Genomic DNA, 21,068 nt, shown 5'->3' with positions numbered 1-21,068 from the left:
ATTCTTAAGGCACCTTGACACTTGCATGAGTTTGATCCCCACACTGCTGCGCAACTGATGCAACTGGTGCAACAATGTGTCCTGCTTTGCCGCAATGAATGTCCTGCTTGATGCCACACTATATAAAATAATCATTTCGTAGCTGATGGCACATTTGCTCTCAGAACTTGGCTAATGAAACCATTCTCTCATTGCTCCCAGAATCACAGAGAAATTACGTACAGCTGCAGGTTGTCTTGTGTGGGTTGCGTGGACAGAACGCATTTGGAATCTTGTCTCAAAGGTAATGATTTATAATATATTATATATATTGTGATGGATTGGTAAAACAGTTTCATTTTCATTCCTTCTTATGAGTTAGATAATGTATCTGTAAAATTATGTTTATTATAGATGTAACATCTCGTCATAATCGTTCCGATGCCATGGGTGCAGTGTTTTCAAAAAGGTTGCGCAATGCCCACAACTAGTTCACATAATGAATGCCTACCAGATGTTTTGAACATTTAAAAATTTTCTTTGCACACTTGCATGCAGCTGCGCACACTTCACGCAGCCGCGCACAGTTCACGCACAGTTTACAAAATTTTACGATGGATTTACTCACTGGCGCTCCAGATTCTCAGAACGGGAATCAAATTTGTGCAAGTGTCTTGGTGCCTTTACACTCATCTGCTGCACTAAGGGGCTGCCAATGTGGCCAAAAGGTTCTCCAACCAAATATTAATGAAGGGTGCCAATAAAATTTGGTTGCCAATCCTTTTACAATGACAGCCTTTAAACATTTCTTGTGGCCATCTAGACTCTGGATCCATTGTGATGACCTTGCCTTTAAAAAAATAACAAGAGAAACCAGAGGAACTTGCCAGTAATTGTCTAGGCTTCATTTTGTGTTTGCATTATTTCACTGCCATGCAAGTTTTTTTTTTTTTCTTTTTTCCCGGTAACCTTGGATGATTTCATAAAATATTCTGATTACACAAAACTAGTTCATTTGCATTTATTTCTGCAGATATTCCAATTTATGCACTGAAAAGTCTGAGGTGCCAGTAATTGACCAGGGCTGTAAGTCATGCAAATCTTTTATATCCCTCGCCACGGAGTGGAAAGAGGGATATTGAAACGTTTTCCTCTGTCAGATCGTAGGTTTGTTTGTCTGTTTGTCCAGATTGCATAGAAAAAGCAACACAACAGTCTACTGCACAGAATGAATTGTTTCCCATATTTCTCAATTGTGTACATCTCAAATGTGTTTAAAGAAGTTTGTGTTAACCATTGCTTGACCTCCCATGGGCTTGGCAGGGCAGGTCTACTTTCGCAATTCTCCTGAATGTGCTTCAAAATAAAAGCATTTTAACAGCGGCAGCTACATGCAGAACAATGTAAAGAGTTTTAATGTGAAAGCGTAACTTTAGTAGGCTAATGAAGATATGGTAATGACACATAATTAAAAACCTTCAGAGTGCTTCACTTTCAGTGATTCACAACGTACTAAAAACCTAGTCCCGTGGCGGGGGATATTGGCTACAACTTTGCCTAGTTTGTCAAGAATTGTACATAATTTTTTTCTGTCATGCTGTCCGAAATATTTTTTATATGAAATTGAAAAATCTAGAAGCGGTAGCTCAGCTTTAGTTTTTAACTAATTTTTGACTGATTTTCCCATATTTCTCACTGTAGAATCAGAGAGCATGGTTGTAGATGGCATACCCCAACCACCCAACAGTGAGTCCACTTCTGCACACTAAAGCACACTAAAGTTTATTAGCATTTCAGGACCGTTTAATATGATTGTTTGTCGTAATAGGGTTACATTACCAATTACTGTTACAGCTACGAGGTCTGTCCATAAAGTATAGGTCCTTTTTATTTTTTCAAAAACTATATGGATTTCATTCATATGTTTTTACGTCAGACATGCTTGAACCCTCGTGCGCATGCCTGAGTTTTTCCACGCCTGTCGGTGACGTCATTTGCCTGTGAGCACTCCTTGTGGGAGGAGTCGTCCAGCCCCTCGTCGGAATTCCTTTGTCTGAGAAGTTGCTGAGAGAGTGGCGCTTTGTTTGATCAAAATTTTTTCTAAACCTGTGAGATGCATTGAAGTGGACACGGTTCGAAAAATTAAGCTGGTTTTTGGTGAAAATTTTAACGGCTGATGAGAGATTTTGAGGTGATACTGTCGCTTTACGGACTTCCCACGGAGCGAGACGTCGTGCAGCGCTCTCAGGCGCCGTCGTCAGCCTGTTTCAAGCTGAAAACCTCCACATTTCAGGCTCTATTGACCAGGATGTTGTGAGAGAACAGAGAAGTTTCAGAAGAAGTCGGTTTCAGCATTTTATCCGGATATTCCACTGTTAAAGGAGATTTTTTTAATGAAAGACGTGCGGACGGGTCCGCGCGTCGGGACGCAGCCGGCGCGGTGTGGCAGCACAGGAAAAACACCTCCGTGTTGATAACCATTTGTAAAATCCAGGCGGCTTTTGATGGCTTTCAGTGGAGTGAGTATATGAGAAATTGTTTAACAGCTGGACATGTTCCAACTTGTCCTTAAGGCTCCCAACGGAGGTGTTTTTCCTGTGGCGGAGCATCGCAGTGGCTGCGAGCCGACGCTGCAATCCGCCCGCACGTCTTTCATTAAAAAAATCTCCTTTAACATTGGAATATCCGGATAAAATGCTGAAACCGACTTCTTCTGAAACTTCTCTGTTCTCTCACGACGTCCTGGATCAATAGAGCCTGAAATGTGGAGGTTTTCAGCTTGAAACAGGCTGACGACGGCGCCTGGGAGTGCTGCACGACGTCTCGCTCCGTGGGAAGTCCTTAAAGCAACAGTATCACCTCAAAATCTCTCATCAGCCGTTACAATTTTCACCAAAAACCAGCTTAATTTTTTGAACCGTATCCACTTCGATGTGTCTCACAGGTTTAGAAAAAATTTTGATCAAACAAAGCGCCAGTCTCTCAGCAACTTCTCAGACAAAGGAATTCCGACGAGGGGCTGGACGACTCCTCCCACAAGGAGTGCTCACAGGCGAATGACGTCACCGACAGGCATGGAAAAACTAACGCATGCGCACGAGGGTTCAAGCATGTCTGACGTAAAAACATATGAATGAAATCCATATAGTTTTGAAAAAAATAAAAAGGACCTATACTTTATGGACAGACCTCGTAAGTATTCTCCCAATTCGTTTTGAGGAATGACACGATGATTTCCTGAAGAGGTGTTTAAAAAAATTAGGTTCTAAGCATCTTTATTTGTTTTACAATGAATGAATTTGATTTCAAAATATAAAATATGCCAAAAACAATTTTTTGGTATATATATTTTTTGGGATTTAAAATTAAGTTTACTGATGGGAAAAAAATGCCGCTGACAAAATGGGAAACATTTTATAACTATATTTGTGAACTAAATTAGCTAAAATTTGAGACTTTGTTGATTGCACAAGTATTAACTGTGCCCTTTGCATTTCAAAAAGTGGTTACAGGGGGTCACACTGTAATCTGAATTCTGTTCTTATTCCCTGTGATTGGAAAGGAATTCATAGGATTAATGTAGCCAATCAGTGGATCCGCAAACTTCCATTTGTAACTACATGAAAATTATAGCATATTCAGCTTTGAAATTTTGGGCTTTTTTTAATGCGCAATGACCATAACATCAGAAAACAAACAGACATTGAGACAGGCCTATCAAATTGTTTCTGATGCCTTGTTTATAATCACAGGGCTTGTCTACGTGTTACAGTTACATGGTTCCATGTTTAACATCCCCAAAGATCTGCGGTACATCTAAAAAATGTAAAACACGTTTTTCTTCCATTCCTTTTATAGCAAGAGGTACAGAATGGTGTTTTTCCTGGATGCCAGAAGATGAGAATGATTTTGGGTGCAGTGTCACGTGCCTGTGGGATACTTATTGCTACAAACTTTACCATTTGGTTTTAGGACATATGATGATGTATGTGAGCTGGTGGAGAGTGTCTATAATTTGATTCCTTTAAATTCTACTAGGTTTATGGGGCTCATGCCATGGTTTCTCCTTGTATTGAGCTCATTAGTGTTCTTTTTTAAAAGTCCCTACCTCTAGATTTGGCATTGTGTTTGAGGTCTTCCTGGAAAACAAATCTAAAGGTTTTTCCCCCCTTCAGGATGCCCTTCTTTTGTTGTTTGTTTTATACCCTTTAGCCACCAGGTGGTGCTGCCATGACCGTGCATCATGGTCAGCATGGTGCATTTCATAATCCAAAGAAGCAACGCAATGTGGAAGTGCCCAGTTCTGCTCCACTGCAATGGATGAAACAGTCTGTTTGTGTGAAGACTGCAGCTTTCAGCCAATCAATGGCCAGCATTAATGGACATATTTTGACTTATGAGTAAATTACAAGAAACGTGTCAACAATCACATAACGTACCCCCAACTTATGTCCTGCATGTGCAGGATGTATGAGTCATACGCTGGCATGTGTTGAAAATTTTAAGCATGCCCAAAATGGTTTGAGGTGCTTGTCGTATTATGACGTATATCAGTATGTTTCACTGTGCTCTTAATTTAGACAAAACTTACCCATAACATATTAGATGTATGCCAGCAGTTTTTAATACGGTCGGCATACGCTGGTTAAATCATCAAGGTGTGACGGGGCCTTTAGCTTAGCATGGTGCGGTGCAAACCACAAACACGGCAGGTTCCACGTGGGGGAGAGGAAACATGCTTTAAAAATTTTTCTCCTGGCCACTTAGACTTGTTTCACTTCCACAAAAAGTGAATGTATAAGACATTTTTGAGTAAAAGCAAACAAACAAGTGTTTCTAGAGTCGTTTATCGTGCTGAATCCGAATCTGTTGTTTGCCAAGCCGCAAAATGCCTAATAACGTCACGAATTAGGGTCAAATGTCAGAGTGAGAAATTCCTTTTTTTCATGGAATGCTACATTTTACACCATCTGTTCATACGAGTGACTAGAGTAGCCTTCGTGCTGAATAAGAATTTGTGATTTGCCAAACCAGAAAGTCCCTAATAAGGTCTCTAATTAGGGTCAAAGGTCAATGAGTGCAAAATTCCTCTTTTTCACCGAATGCTTTATTTTGCACCATCTATTTATACTACCTACTGGTTAAAAGCAAACAAATACGTGTTTGTAGGATAGTATTCCAGGCTAAATAAGATTCTGATGATTGCTGAGCTCAAAGATGCCTAATTAGGTCAGTAATTAGGGCCAAAGTTCAAGGAGTTCAAATCTCATTTCTTTCGCTTTACACAGAGTATGGAAACACATCACTGGTTAAACGCAAGAAATATGACTGTTCTATTCTCGGAGGAGTTTTTATGCTAAAAAAATCTGGTATTTGCAAAGTGCACAAATGCTTACATAGATCACTAATTAGGGCCAAAGCTCAGTGCATACAATGTTGTTGTTTTTTTTTTTCATCAAATATGTCTTCTTGCACCGTCGATCCAAATGGTTAATGGTAAAAAGCAGACAGTATATATGTGTTTCTGGGGTAGATTGCTACGTTAAAATAAAATATGTTGCTTGCCAACCACGATATATTTAGGGCTTACTTAACCAGCCATGATCACCCATCAAGCCTAATTTGCTCTCTTCCTGCATGGTATTTCGCCATCGTTGCACTTACAAGCTTCAGTACATGGTTGGGTGCCCCAATTGCAACAAGAGCAACTTTTTGTTGTGCAGCCTTTGGTACGTCCACATTGTACTGTGTGTTTGCATGTTTTTGAAATGGGAGGTAGAGTTGTCAGGACTGGTGACAACAGCCACAGCTTCCAGCCACAGTCAGTTCGGGGTGGAAAACACTGTACCGGATTATGGGCATCCCTCCATATTAGATTTTGATAGTTTGCACGCTGTATGTGATGTTTGGCAGCATCACTTGGTGGAGGCAAGGACTCGGTTGTGTGGCATCTCCTGAACAGTTTAACACGGGCCTCATTGCTGTTTTTCAGAGGACACCTTGTAGATGTGACAAATGAACTTTTCCACGCCTTCCAAAACATGCTTGGAGGGTTCTGGTACCTTCCCAAGATCTTGTAAAAGATAGTGTTGTTCCAGGTAAGCTTCCTATTCTGTTTTCTTCTAATGTCCAGAGAAAAGGGAAACTGTGTCGCAGCCCGAAATGACGGAAGTTCAACAACATGCAAAAACAAGAGGCCTGCCATGCATGAATGGCTCCATGTCATGTAGATGGTAGGCCTACTGTTGCATAGATGGCAGCACTTTATTTGGAAGGTTAGGAATCTGTTGGGCAGTTTTGGTGGTTTAACATACCTGGATAGCTTTTCTATGAACTAAATCTATAATGAAAACCTCAGGATTTTCCATGTATCACCATACTTGGGAATTCTCATGAATAGGCCTAATGACTATGGCCCTACACTTAAAGCCTGAACATTATAGACCTTGTCTTGCAAAGGGCAAATCGTGGGCTCTCAGGCAATTTACAGGTTTTTCATAAATGTATTTGCAGTAAGCTCTTGTTTTTTTTGTAGTATAATACAGTGGTCCCTTGTTTATCACGGGAGTTACGTTCTAAAAATAGCCCACAATAGGCGAAATCCGCGAAGTAGTCAGTGTTATTTTTTACAATTATTATAGACGTTTTAAGGCTGTAAAACCCCTCACTACACACTTTATACACTTTTCTCAAACAGGCATTAACATTTTCTCACTTTTCTCTCGTGTGTAAACACTCTCAAAGTTCAAACCTTAGTAGAAAAATAAGACTAACCTGTTTTCAGGCCCAAACATTTGCTTGAGAAATAAAAATAGAATGTTTTCTTATAAATAATTCTGATGGCTTTTAGAACTAATTAATTTAATTTTAACGCTCAACCGATGAAGTTGGACACATAAGAAATTATTAATAGTGATTTTCGCGCCTTTTTCCACTGAGTCACACCTCGGTGCAGGTGTCTTTTTCCGAGTGAAGAACACAGTTATGGGTAGTTGTTGGTGCTGTTTTTTCTTCTGGGCAAAAATATTCTTATAAACAGACACGCAGAACACAATGCGCGTGCTCTGCCTTCGTGGTGCAGTGACCGGCCTGCTTGATGAGGACACACAACACAGTGCGCTGTAAAAAAAAAAAAAAGCATGCAAAATTGGACTAAAAAAAATTTCGCGAAACTGCAAGGCCGCGAAAGGTGAACCGCGTTATAGCGAGGGACCACTGTATCAGAAAACCTACCTTGATGACTGAGAACTGAAAGAAAAATGTCCTCCTTTTCCTAAGAACAAGAGTCGCTCCATTAGCGAGATAATTGCAAGGACATTTTTCCCTTAATTTTTTCTTTTAAATAAGACATTTTTAATATCAAGTTATATGATAATTGGGCAATATATTATAAATTTGATAATTTACCTGAATAGATGACATCCACTGTAACCTTAATGAAACAGTGAATTTTGCACTAATTAACCTTTGACCCTAATTAAATGTACTAATTAGACCTTTTTAGGCTAGGCAAACAAAATATCTTATTCAGCAGGAAAAACAAACCCAGAAACATATCTTGTTATGCTTTTAACTTGCAACATGTATGACAGGTTGGTGTAAATTGAACTTTGACCCTAATTAGTGACCTTATTAGGCATTTTTTGCCTTGGCAAACAACAGATTCATGTTCAGCAGGAAAAAAATACCCCAGAAACACCCATTTGCTTGCTTTTACTCAAAAATGCCTCATGCATCTAAAATAAGCACATTTTTCAGTTTTGGCTCTAGACTAACACGAAAGGAAAGGACAAAATCCGTGGTTAGATCCATGTTTTGAAGACCATTCTCACGCTGTACTGGGCTTCACTTGTGCTGTTTGTACAAGATGCACTATATAAAAAAACTTAACTTTCCTTCTCAAAATATTATCTTTGGAAAATCTGTCTACTTAATAAACAACACTAGTCATGTGACTGCAAAATACACATTTTAACCATTTTGTCATCGTCAAAGTCCACAAAAACACTGATTTCGCAATGTAAAAAATGTTTTCCCCTATTTATTTTAGAGGCATGACCTGAGATGATGTCACCAAAATTCACATTCCTCACAGCTTGAGGTTTCTGAGCATTTATCAGAGGCAGGTGACAATTTCTCTGGGCATATAGCACCAAAATTAAAATGAATTGCTTCAGTATTTTCATAATTCTTTATTTAGAATAGTCATCTTATTTGACATTTTATTTGCAAGTGTTTTGCAAATCAGATTGTAGTTACTCATCACTTATTCATCTGACTATTCCAGTCTGCCCATCTCTGGCATGGTACTTCTCCAAGCACGTGAGCACATGTGTGGACACTTGCAGATACAGACATGTGATCTCTAACGAAGCTGTTCTCCATGTTTCTATGCGCAAAATGTTGCACAAGTGTTCCCGATTGTGCTTGAGTATCATTGTTGGAACACTGACAATGCATTTGAAATGACAGATATGTTGCTGTGATCATGAAATTGTGAGAATGCATTTGCCCAGTCTGTGCACACATGCACACAGAGTGCAGCAAGGCATCCCCTGCAGAAACAGAATCTTCAGCCTTCAGAAGTCTTTCACTTTTTTAAACAATCAAACCCCAGCTGTAAATCACCAATCCGGTCTTTTTATGAAATGCAACTTCACACAAATATTTTATGTTGTGCAAACTACATAAAAAGTTCAATTAAATGCATTATATTACAGAAAATTTTCATTCTAAATCTGCAGGGATTAAAGTTCGCTGTTGCTGTGATGGATTTCCTCCAGGCTGCCAAAAGGCAGGTTTTGTGCTGACGCCGTCCTGATGTTGAATCCAGACTGGACGCAAGATATAAAATTTACTGCATTCATAATGTTCAAAAATCGATTCTTAAAATAACAAATAACGTCTCTGTTTTTTGTTGTTGTTTTTTCCTGCTTCTTTTTTGGCAGCAAGTAGAGTTGTGTCTTGTCTGCAGGGGGCGGGGGCGGTGTGTTTGAGAGTAGACGTCTCAGCACGCAGCAAAAAAAGAACAAGAGTTTTGCAAACATTTTCAAACTTTTTCTTTCAAAGTCTGCTCTGAGTGTCTCTATGAGTGTGCTCGCAGTGGTTAAACTAAAAACACAGCTGGAAACCCACGACACATAACAAACAGTAACTTTTTTCTGTCAATACACCTAAAATCTCTTTGTGTGGATGGCATGGTGTAAATGCGCTGATAAAACCTTCTTACATCTCAATAAGGTCAAGCTTTCCCACTAAATGCACAAATTCTTGATTATTACTGCTGAGACTGCAAACCTGGGGCACACCCAGATGGAAAGAGGATGTTGGGGGCGGAGGTGCGTGCCCTCCACAACATTCCTTGATTAAAGGTTCACTTTTGAAGACATTTTTGATACTACTACTTACAATAATAATAATAATAATAATAATAATTTTAACAAGTAAAATGTTTAAATCAATCTTACTCTGGTCCTAAATTTTACTATAGTTCTGGACTAAGTTTAATTGATGAGCCATCCAAAAATACTTTAATTATTTTAGTTTTGTTTTACGCTTTTTACTCTTTTAATTCATTTATTAGTAATTGGAGTGGGCCGCGGCCTCAACTTTACCTAAATTCTGGGTCTTTTAGTGAAGTTTAGGGCTAGTGGCCGGTGATCACCTTAGTATTTCTTCTGTTTTTCTTGTTGTTTAATGCTGGCAAATTATACAGTATTTTTTTGTCTTTCTGATGCCTGATTCTGTTTTTTCTCTCTGTTTAAAGTGCAGCTCCATCCAGAGATGGGAGTTGTATTTGTATTGGCGATCCTCCTGTCCTGTGCGCCAATAGCATTTCTTATATATTTGTCTGTGAATTGTTCTGTAATTTATGTTTGTAGCATGACCCAAGCAGAGGGTCACCCCTTTGAGTCTGGTCTGCTTGAAGGTTTCTTCCTCAGAGGGAGTTTTTTCTTACCACTGTTGCTCTGGGGTTGGTAAGGTTAGACCTTACCTGTGTGAAGCGCTTTGAGGCAACTCTGTTGTGATTTTGTGCTATATAAATGAAAATAAATTGAAATTGAATTGAAATTTAGGCTTTTATGCATAATTAATGTGGGATGTGAAGCAATATCTTTTTTTAATTTAATGGCTAAGTTCGCGCATTATTGGGACTGTTTGGGGTTTTACCTTTAAAATCAGGCCAGTTAGAATGAGGGAAGCCATAAACATGAAAATTATTTCGGCTCTTGTGGTTAGTAATCTTATCAAACAGACATGTAGGTTGTGATAGCAGTTTTGGTTAAAGGCAAAGAAAAGGTGAAAATGTGCAAAATAAAATACAAATACAACACACGGTAAATGGTAGAACTAAAGAGGAGAAAGTAGTCATCAAAAAACCCTCCAGAATGCATCCATGGACATCAAAAACCCTTTGTTGATCCCCTGCTGACAAAGGTTTACTTTTAACAAAAAAAAGAACCTCCTCCCCCCCTTTCAGATCCTGGCTAAAAGATCCTGGGGTTTTTTCTGTGATATGATGCTGCATTAGAAAAGAGCATCAATAGTTAGTGAGTGAAATATAATCTTGTTCAGCGGGAGAACAATTTGCTGTTTTCTTGGCTATCTCCACCTTATTTTACCTTAAACGTTAGGACGAGATCGCAATAGGGTTTCCGTGAAAAAAAAAAAAATTGGTCTGAATTTTCTTTTTGGTTTATTTTTTGCTTTAATCCCTGAATTTAACATTAAGTTTCAACATAAGTTCTATTTAAGTTGTTTAACAGTAATTTATTAACTCCAGAGAGCTTGTAACCTGCCAAAGTGGGCCAAAAAAAAAGGAAAGTCAGGCCACATGTGGTCTGTGGGCTCACATTGGGCAGCCCCGCACATACGCTCACACAGCCACAGAAAGACAAAAGGAAGTAGATTTTGCTGTTGTGGGTCCATGTTTTTGTGTTTTATAGCTTAGCAGCTGTGAAATGATTAGAGAATATTGTTTTGTTTGCTTGATTCACAGTGTTGTTGATCTTGAAGACTGCAACATACTTTTTTGTTGTGGTTGTTGTTGTTCAGGGCATGACCGGTGCGCACTCTGCCTCAGTGACTTTGACGCTCAGTGGTCAGCAGCATGCGCCGTGATGGTGCTAATTGTTAAAACTTGTGTGGTGCTCTTGCAGTAATGGAAAAAGGCTGCTATAAACAGAATCCATAACAGCAGACTTTACATACGGTTTGCCTGACACACGTCATGAGAGATTCCGCATCCACACGGCGCCACGTGTATGTAAAATCTGCATCTTTTTTTTGTATATTCATTGCATCATGGTGTTAAATTAAACCCTGATAAAATAGTACTAAGGGTCCTGTTGAATTGTTTTCTGCACAGTGTCCATTCTCACCTGCTGAAGTTTGTAACAATCAGTTGTAAAAGGACTGTTGTTGATGTTTTGTATTTGTATCATTAACTTTTGCTGTCATGATGGGCTTTAGTGAACTTATCTACTTTTGCACCTTTTCCATTCAACCCCGATGTGAATGTCAGTGATCTCAGTGTCACTAATTGCGACAATAATTACATCATAAAAACTTCTAAGGGTATGGATGCTGTATTTAGGCACACTGTGTGTATTTATGGTAAATAGACTATTTTTGTAGTACCTTTGTACACGAGAGTGTACAAGTCGTTTCCCTCGCAACTTATTTGCACGCTGATGTCCGGAGCTGCCACACAAAATTCTGAACTGCATGTTGAGAGCAATTCAGCATTCAGTGTCTTATTCAAGAACATTTTGATTATATAGACAGCAGTAGCTAGAAAAGGAAATAACCTTTTGGTTAATAAAGAATCTTTTCTGCTACCTCATGTTGCCCAAATCTAAGTTGAACTTGTTTGTGTGTTTTTTTGTGATGAAGAATGACTGAAAATAAGTGTTCACTGCCCCTCTTTCCACTTTTTGTGTAACACTGAAATACACGCAACACTGGGTACAAAATGTAATTTATGGAAGTGTCTGGTGATCATAATTTAAATGAAAAAGCAACTTTGAAAATTAAAAATCATTACCAGAAAGGCTTTTAATTTTAAAAACACGGGTGCATTAATTGACTCATAAATAAAATTAACATTTAATCATCTAATTTTCATTTTCATTTTCATCTTCACCTATGCCCATTCTATGATGCAATATAAAAGAAAAAGAAAAGGGCATTTGCTTTTTGATTTACAAAAATACCCCACTAAGCAGTGCTCACAATTCAAATGATGTTTAGAAAGCAAATGCGCTTTTTCTTTTGATGTTTCATAGTATAAGTTGAAGATGAAAATGAAAATTCAAATAGAATGATGGAATTTTAATTTTATTTTTGAGTCAGTTAATGCACCTATGTTTTGAAAATTAAAAAGCCTTTCTGCTAATGCTTTTTAATTTTCCAGTTTGCATTTTCATGCAAGTTATGATCACCAGATGCTTCCATAGTCATTTGCTTTTTGTGCCTGTGTGGATGAACAGTGGTGGACCCTGCCCTGCGCACTGCATTGCATTGAAATTTCAAAGGTTCAGTTCAACGCTGGAGCAGTTTCCCATCTTTCCTTTCTTTACTGTAAAATGTGTTTCAGGATTTTATGAGTTGAGTTTGCGGGTTTGGATTGTCAGTATTTCACAGTGTTTTCAACATTGCTGTCTGCATGAGTGGCAAACACAGTTAACCATCTCTTATCTGTCTATCTTTAGGTAGCTTCCGTTACTCCTGTGATATTTGTGGCAAGAAGTATAAATACTACAGCTGCTTCCAGGAGCACCGTGACCTGCATGCAGTTGATGGTAACCAACCTCCGTTATCATTTCACATTTAAAAAGGAAATGTGATGTATTTTTTATTAATATCTCGAAAGCAGAGAAAACACTGTGGCCATGCAATGCAAAAGTTTGGATAGCCCATAATACGAATCTCTCCAGCTCTCATTCGTTGTATAAGCACAATTTATGCATGATGTAGTGAGTCAAGTTTGTTTGTGAATCACCGTAGCTGCGAAAGAATAACTTTAAAAATTTGAGTAGTACAGTGCATCCAAAAAGTATTTACACCACTTCACTTTTTCCATATTTTATGTTACAGCCTTATTCCAAAAGGGATAAAATTCCTTTTTTCCTCACCGTTCTACACTCAGTACCCCATAATGACAATGTGAAAATTTTTTTGCAATTTATTTAAAAAACTAAGCAATTACATGTACGTAAGTATTCACAGTCTTTGCCATAAAGCTCAAAATTGAGCTCAGGTGCATCCTGTTTCCACTGAGATGTTTCTACAGCTTAATTGGTGTCCACCTGGGGTAAATTCAGTTGACTGGACATGATCTGGAAAGTCACACACCTGTCAACACATAAGGTCCCACATTTGACCATACATGTCAGAGCACAAACCAAGCATGGAGTCAAAGGTATTGTCTGTAGACCTCTGAGACAGGATTGTCTCGAGGCACAAATCTGGGGAAGGGTACAGAAACATTTCTGCTGCTTTGAAGGTATCAGTGAGCACAGTGGCCACCATCATCCATAAATGGTTGATGTTCAGATTCACCAGGATTCTTCCTAGAGCTGGCTGCCTGTCTAAACTGAGTGATCGGGGGAGAAGGGCCTTAGTCAGGGAGGTGACCAAGAACCTGATGGTCACTCTGTCAGAGCACCAGCATTCCTCTGTGGAGAGAGGAGAATCTTCCAGAAGGACAACCATCTCTGCAGCAATCTGCCTTTCAGGCCAAATCTGTGAATGTCCTTGAGTGGCTCAGCCAGAGCCCAGACCTGATTCCAATTGAACTTCTCTGGAGAGATCTGAAAATGGCTGTGCACTGACACTCCACATCCAGTCACATTCATCCTTGACTCAAAATACATAGGCATACCAAACTGCAAATGTCAGTTCTCCACAGTTTCTGTGATACTCAAAGTTACACAGAAGCACATACACAGAGCTTTTTGTCTTTTCTGCATTCTGCATCAAGCAGGTGCTTTTATTTTTACACACCCACAAACAGAGACGGTGGCAGAAGACCGCAAATGTACTACACATTTCACTCATGGTAATGGCAACATGACACTTAATCCGCTCATGGTAATGGCAACATTACACTTAACTACACTGACCAAACCAAGTGAACCACAAAAATGCAATAAATTAATAACACTAACACTGTTAAACTAACATGAACCACAATAACAACATCCCAAAAATCCCAAATCCCAAACTCCCATGGTCCATTGAAGGACAGCATCCATTGTTCACCGTTGTTCGCTAATATCGCTAATTTCTCAAAAAATATTAGTCCTATTCACTTTCCATTGTCACAGCGTTCATCCTTGACCCAAAATACATAAGCATACCAAATGGCAAATGTCAGCTTTCTCCAGTTTCTCCGTGATCAAGGCCATACACACGCATACATACACGCTCAATGAGGCCACTTATAGATTAGGAACCTGGCCATTTATTACACAGTGTGTTTATATTTAAACATTTAACATAATTTTAATAAAAACACTAGAAGCACTCAGAGAGTGCAAACCTCCGCCAAGGCCATGGGGTCACTGACGCCATAACATCTACACGCCGTGGAATCATTGAACCTAAAAAAGTCTAACAATGATGTTTGCTCAGTAGTAAAAAATCATCTGCTGTGACTGGATAGCATGTATCCTTAGCGCTTGGCATCACAGTTTATTGCAACTTGCACCTTTCCCAGAAGCTACTGTCATCTGAGCACTGATATTGATATTGCATGTGCTTATAGAAAAAATAAAGAGACAAAAGTCTATTTATTATTCAACTAAACTGCAAATATATGAATTTTTTTTTTAACATTTATGAAACACTTCTCTAAACAAGGCCATAGGGTCACTGACCGTAAAGAGATTCCCTCCTTGGCACAGTGATCTATTTCTTTTTGTCTCTTTCTCTAAAATTGTATATAATAATCATTAGATTATTAATATATAAACAAAAATAAATGTAAGAAATATTTCAATTTGAAAACAAATGCACCCGAAAGTGATGACAGCTGCAACTGCTTAATGCTAACTTTTAACATTGAAAACGCCATAGACATGCTAACGTGTTAGCATCAGAATCACTTGTTCCTCTTGTCATTTCCAACCACTCCACAAAATTTCATCAAAATCTGTTCAAAACTTTTTGAGTTATCCTGCTGACAGACAGACAGACAAACAAACAAACAAACGCGACCGAAAACATAACCTCCTTGGCGGAGGTAATAACACAAGATCTTTGCTTTCTGTAGCATCAACAAAAACAGAGGACAGTAAAACTTGCATATAATGGATTCAGGTACCAGCTAATTTTGTCTGTTATACTCGAAATCCACTATATGTATAAAATGGACAAAATCCACTATAAGTGTGTAACAGATTTGTTACAGTCAGGAGGTGCTGAACGGTCTATGGGGAATCCCCAGCAGCAATTAGGCTTACGTATTTTCTTGATTAAAAGCCTGACCTTGAATAGGGATCTGTCTCATTTAATGATCGGGTCAAACCTTTGAAAAAATAAATGCATGCCTTAAATAAGCACCGGGTCTTTTGTGCATTAAAAAAATAACATTTGGCCAAGTCACTCTTTTTTCTAAGTCCACTGCAGTGATACCTTAAAATCTTAAAGTCTGACTTGTGCTTCTAAGTCTGTAACTCTGTGGCCATGCAGTGACATTGACGTGCGCGTTACCCTTGTTCTCCGTCACGTCTTTATGTAATTTACAGCAGGAACAGTGGCCTTTTCTGGATCAATTTGTCCCTCAACAAGCTTCACTTTATGCAGTCATCAACCTTCAAATTAGCGGTACGATACATGGAATTTCCCTCCATGAATTGCAGGTAATTTGAGCGTCTTTTTCCGACTCCAAGCTATAAAGTTGGTCATATTTACAGACTTTTCTGCCAGACATTCCTGAATTTGATCCATGATTGAAATGTAATCAGCATGCGGACTGCAGAAACTTTTAAAACATGATGGGAGAGGAAGTAGTGAAAGCGAAAAAGCGACCGATCACAGCTCTTGCGGTCTCCGTTGTTTAGCAGGTGCGCTTCAGGCTAAGGAGAGGGTTCATAGCCACTCAGAGGGCTCCGATCTAAAGCGGTTGTGTTTAGTTTGTCAAACCTAGGGATACGTATGAAACTTAGCACCATATTACAGTGCAGCCAGGAAGCAGCATTTTGTTAATAATTAAGAAGTGAAAAGTGAAAAATCACAGCCTTTGCGGTGTCTAATGTAGCGGGTCCACATCAAGCTGCAGGTCCCAGGTCTGAGCACGATTTTTTTATATATATATATATATATATATATATATATATATATATATATATATAATGTTCTCCACTCAGATTGCAATAGCCAATCACAGATTTCTGTCCATCATTTACCTGTATTTTGGCATGCTTGGCGCCAGAAAGTTATGTTGGATCCAAAAGGATCAAAAAAGGCTAGGACCAAAAGTTATATTGGATCAGTTCCCACTGACCAATAGCGTTGGAGCTTACTGCCAACAGCTAGCCAATCAGAGCGCGGCATACGAAGGTCAGGAACTAGCTGACAGACGCTGGTTGAAAAAATGGCAACAAACATGTCAACAACAGCAGAAAATCTTCTGCCAGCGAGGTTTGCTGAGTTCACAGAGGAGGAACTGGTGGAAATATTGAACTCTGCGTTCACACCGGGCGCGATCAGATGCTACAAATTCGCGGGGGTCGCGTGGCGACGGACGCGCCTCCTTCACCCGGTGTGTCGCTCTGCTTTTGCTGCGAAAATTCTCCCCGGTGCGTCATCAAATAGGAGGAGCTTCCATTCGGCTCGCCGGCTCCGGTTGTCAGTCAAGTTAACATGACGGACCTTGATCACATGGAGCGAGTTGTTGTGGAAAGCTGACAAACGTCATGAGACGTTCCCAATTCAGGGAGTATCATTATTTGCTGCACGAGCTGCGTCTGGATGATGGCCGCTTTCAGTGGTCCTTCCGCCTCTGCGGGACCCAGTTTGAGGACCTCCTGTCCTGTTCATGCGCACACATATAAACAATTAAAAAAAAAGAAACTCTGCTGCCTGCTGTAGGGCTGCTCTTCTCTCTTCCCCAAAAAAACTCTGTCATAATTGTGTTTAGAAACCAGTCACCATTTTTATTATACATCTGTGTAGTTAATTAATAAAATATTAATATAATAAAAAGGAGTGTGGTAGCTTCTTGCAAAATAGAAACAGAGGAGAGTCAGAGCTGCGTCAGTCACAGTCAGTCAGAGCTGCGTGTCGTCAGAGCGAGCTGCAAAAAGTTTGTACCTGAGTTTTCAGAGGTGGTGTTTGTGGTTGCCATCTGCCACGCCGGTGTTTGCCAACCCGGACAGTGGGAATACCACCTCAACCGGCAACTTAGCCCCGCGACTGGACAGCAACAACGTCCGAGGCCCGCCCAACGTGGTGAATTCACTGAGGCCGCGCGCTGCGTCATTAGAGCCGCGCGTCACGAGTGCCGCTTCCCCGAGGCCTCGTGCAGCCACCGCGGATCCATCAGCGCGGAAACACCGAGGCCGCGCGGCACCAGCGCAGTGCAGATCCATCCCGGTGACAAACAACGCAGGCTGTTAACATCGGCGATCGACAAGCTGCTCATAAGCCGACCATGGGGCCTAAGAAGGTTCTGACAGCGGAGGAAGGTGATATTAAAAAATCTCTGGACTTTCTATCAGAGGAGATTTCTTTTGTGAAGCAGCAACAGAAATCAATCATGGATCTGGTGGAGGAGGTGAAGGCATTACGGCTCCAGAATGCCGAGAAAGACCGGCATCTGGTGCAGCTGGAAAATAGAGTGGCTGAATTGGAGCAGTACACCAGAATTAACAACGTCATCATCACAGGTCTTCATATCAAACCACGGTCCTACGCACGGGCGGTAACAGATGAGAGCGGAGGGGAGCCCAGTGAACAGGAGGTCAGCTCTGTGGAAAAACAGGTTGCTGATTTCCTCCTATCTAAAGGTATAGAAATGGATTTAAATAACATTGAAGCGTGCCACCCTCTGCCCCGAAGAAATGACGGTGATAAACGAACTGTCATCATGAGATTCATCAACAGAAACACAAACAGCACTGTTAAAACAAGGAAGAAACTGAAAGGGACAAACGTATTCATCAATGAACATCTCACCAAACGGAATGCCGACATCGCCAGGAAAGCACGCTTCTTGAAGAAACAGGGAAAAATCCAGCACACATGGACTTCAAACTGTAAAATATTCATCAAACTGAACGGATCACCAGAACAAGCAAAAGTCATGGCAATAAGGAACATCGAGGAGCTGGACAAATATGAACAATAGTGTTTCTTAAAGCGAGGATCTGGACAAATATGACCAATAAGGTATGAGGACACAAACACATCACAACACCATGACACAGACCAGAGGAACCTATTCATCTACTACCTATTCATCTACATCTGGAGACAAGAAGGATATAACTCAAAGGATTGCTGATCATGGAAAAGTAGAACTGAGAACATTTAAATACACAGACCACAATGTACTGGACTTGGAGCACGATATAGACCCGGACAATAATTTCTTCTCAAATATCAATGACAGTTGTTGCTATTATACAGATGAACAGTTTAATCGGATCATTAGAACGGATAACAAATTATCAATAATCCATTTCAACAGCAGAAGTCTATATGCAAACTTTAACAACATTAAAGAATATTTAAGTCAGTTTAAAAAAATATTTAACATAATTGCTATATCAGAAACATGGATCAATGAAGATAAAGGAATGGATTTTGAACTGGATGGATATGAATTTAATTGAGTAAACAGAAAAAATAAGAGTGGAGGAGGAGTGGCTGTGTATGTGGATAAGAACATGGATTATAAAATAGTAGACAATATGACAACTGTGATTGATAACTTATTAGAATGTATAACTATTGAAATATGTGAAGAAAAAAGCAAAAATGTATTAGTCAGCTGTATATATAGAGCACCAGGATCTAGTATTGAAACATTCACTGACTGTATGGGAAAAATGTTCTCAAAAACTAATCAAAAACTGTGTTCATTTGTGGTGACTTAAATATTGATCTGCTCAATCCAAATAAGCATAAAATAACAGATGAATTTATCAGTATAATGTACAGTATGAGTTTATATCCAAAAATCACCAGGCCAAGCAGAATTACATCCCATAGTGCCACCTTAATTGATAATATATTCAGCAATGATATTGAGAATAACACTGTGAGTGGATTATTAATCAATGACATTAGTGATCATCTACCAGTTTTCATCGTTTATAATAGAAACCATCGGCGGAATCAGCCAGAGGAGAAAATAAAATACAGGCGAGTGCGGACTAAAGAAGGATTTACAGGAGCAAAACTGGGAAAAGGTATACAGTGAAAGTGATGTTGATAGTGCATATGAAACTTTTTTACAAATATTTACATCATTATATGATAAAAATTGTCCAATTAAACAAGACTACAGAAAACAAAAAATCCAAGCTCTACCATGGATGACGAAAGGGTTACGAAATGCATGTAATAAGAAAAATACACTGTATAGAGAATTCATAAAACTAAAGACTAAAGAGGCAGAAAATAGATATAAGAAATACAAAAATAGATTAACTAATATTATACGGGTATGTAGGAAGGAATATTATAGTAACATATTATATAATAACAAAAACAATATTAAAGGAATATGGGATATATTAAATAGCATTATCAAAAATGGTAATAAAAAACAGAGTTACCCTCAGTATTTCATTGATAATAATGTCAAGAAGGAAAATAAGGATGAGGTAGTCAACGGTTTTAATAATTTTTTTGTAAATATTGGACCAAGCTTGGCAGAAAAAATTCCCGATTCCCAATCTGAGGATTGGGATAATAATCTTATAGAAAGAAATCCCTGTTCAATGTTCCTCACAGCAGTGGATGGAAATGAAATGATAGACATTGTGAATAATTGTAAATATAAAACATCTACCGATTTAAATGAAATTGATATGGTGGTGGTAAAACAGGTCATTGAATGGATTGTAGAACCATTAACATACATCTGTAACTTATCATTTCAAACCGGTAAATTTCCCAATCAAATGAAAATAGCTAAGGTTGTGCCGCTGTATAAGACTGGGGATAGACACCACTTCACAAATTATAGACCTGTTTCTTTGCTTCCACAATTTTCCAAATTATTAGAAAAGTTATTCAATAATAGATTAGACAGATTCATAAACATAAATTACTTACTGATAGTCAATATGGATTCAGAGCACATAGTTCAACATCACTTGCATTAATAGAATCAGTTGAGGAGATTACAAACGCCATAGACCACAAATTACATTCAGTTGGAATATTTATAGACCTTAAAAAGGCTTTTGATACAATTAATCATGACATATTAATCAATAAACTTGAACAGTATGGGATTAGGGGGTTGGTGTTGCACTGGGTGAGAAGCTACTTAAGTAACAGAAAACAGTTTGTGAAGTTGGGGGAATATACATCATCATGCTTGGACAATGCTTGTGGCGTCCCACAGGGGTCAGTATTGGGTCCAAAACTGTTTCTAATTTATATAAATGATATTGTCAATGTTTCCAAAATATTAAAATTAGTATTATTTGCAGATGACACAAGCATTTTTTGTTCAGGGGGGGATTTGCAGGAGTTACTGAGGAGGATCAGTATAGAAATGGGAAAATTGAAAATATGGTTTGACAGAAACAAATTATCATTAAACGTAAGTAAAACAAAATACATGTTATTTGGCTATTGTAATACAGACATACAGGTTCAGTTACAAGTCGAGGGGGTAGATATTGAAAGGGTACATGAAAATAAGTTTCTGGGGGTGATAATAGATAAGATAAACTGGAAGACTCATATAAAACATATACAAAGTAAACTGTCAAGAAGCATTTCAGTTCTAAACAAAGCGAAACATATTCTGGACCACAACTCACTCCGCATTCTTTACTGCTCACTGGTTTTACCATATTTACAGTACTGTGCAGAGGTATGGGGTAATACTTATAAAGGTA

General features: G+C 38.9%; 1 protein-coding gene across 3 annotated transcripts in view; it reads left to right on the top strand.

Annotated features, from left to right (window-relative positions):
- The window catches only part of znf618 (zinc finger protein 618), a 104,236-nt gene that overhangs the window by 45,089 nt on the left and 38,079 nt on the right, over window positions 1–21,068 (top strand). For 2 of the 3 annotated variants that reach the window (XM_034192037.1, XM_034192035.1), the window contains exons 4-5: window positions 1,681–1,725; window positions 12,693–12,782. In XM_034192037.1, the coding sequence (XP_034047928.1) occupies window positions 1,681–1,725; window positions 12,693–12,782 (135 nt within the window). The remainder of the gene's footprint in view (window positions 1–1,680; window positions 1,726–12,692; window positions 12,783–21,068) is intronic. The other variant, XM_034192036.1, reaches the window with a different exon arrangement.

The sequence above is a fragment of the Thalassophryne amazonica genome, chromosome 17 (genome assembly GCF_902500255.1).
Source record: "Thalassophryne amazonica chromosome 17, fThaAma1.1, whole genome shotgun sequence".
Lineage (NCBI taxonomy): Eukaryota > Metazoa > Chordata > Actinopteri > Batrachoidiformes > Batrachoididae > Thalassophryne > Thalassophryne amazonica.
This window is presented reverse-complemented; position numbering and strand designations above follow the sequence as displayed.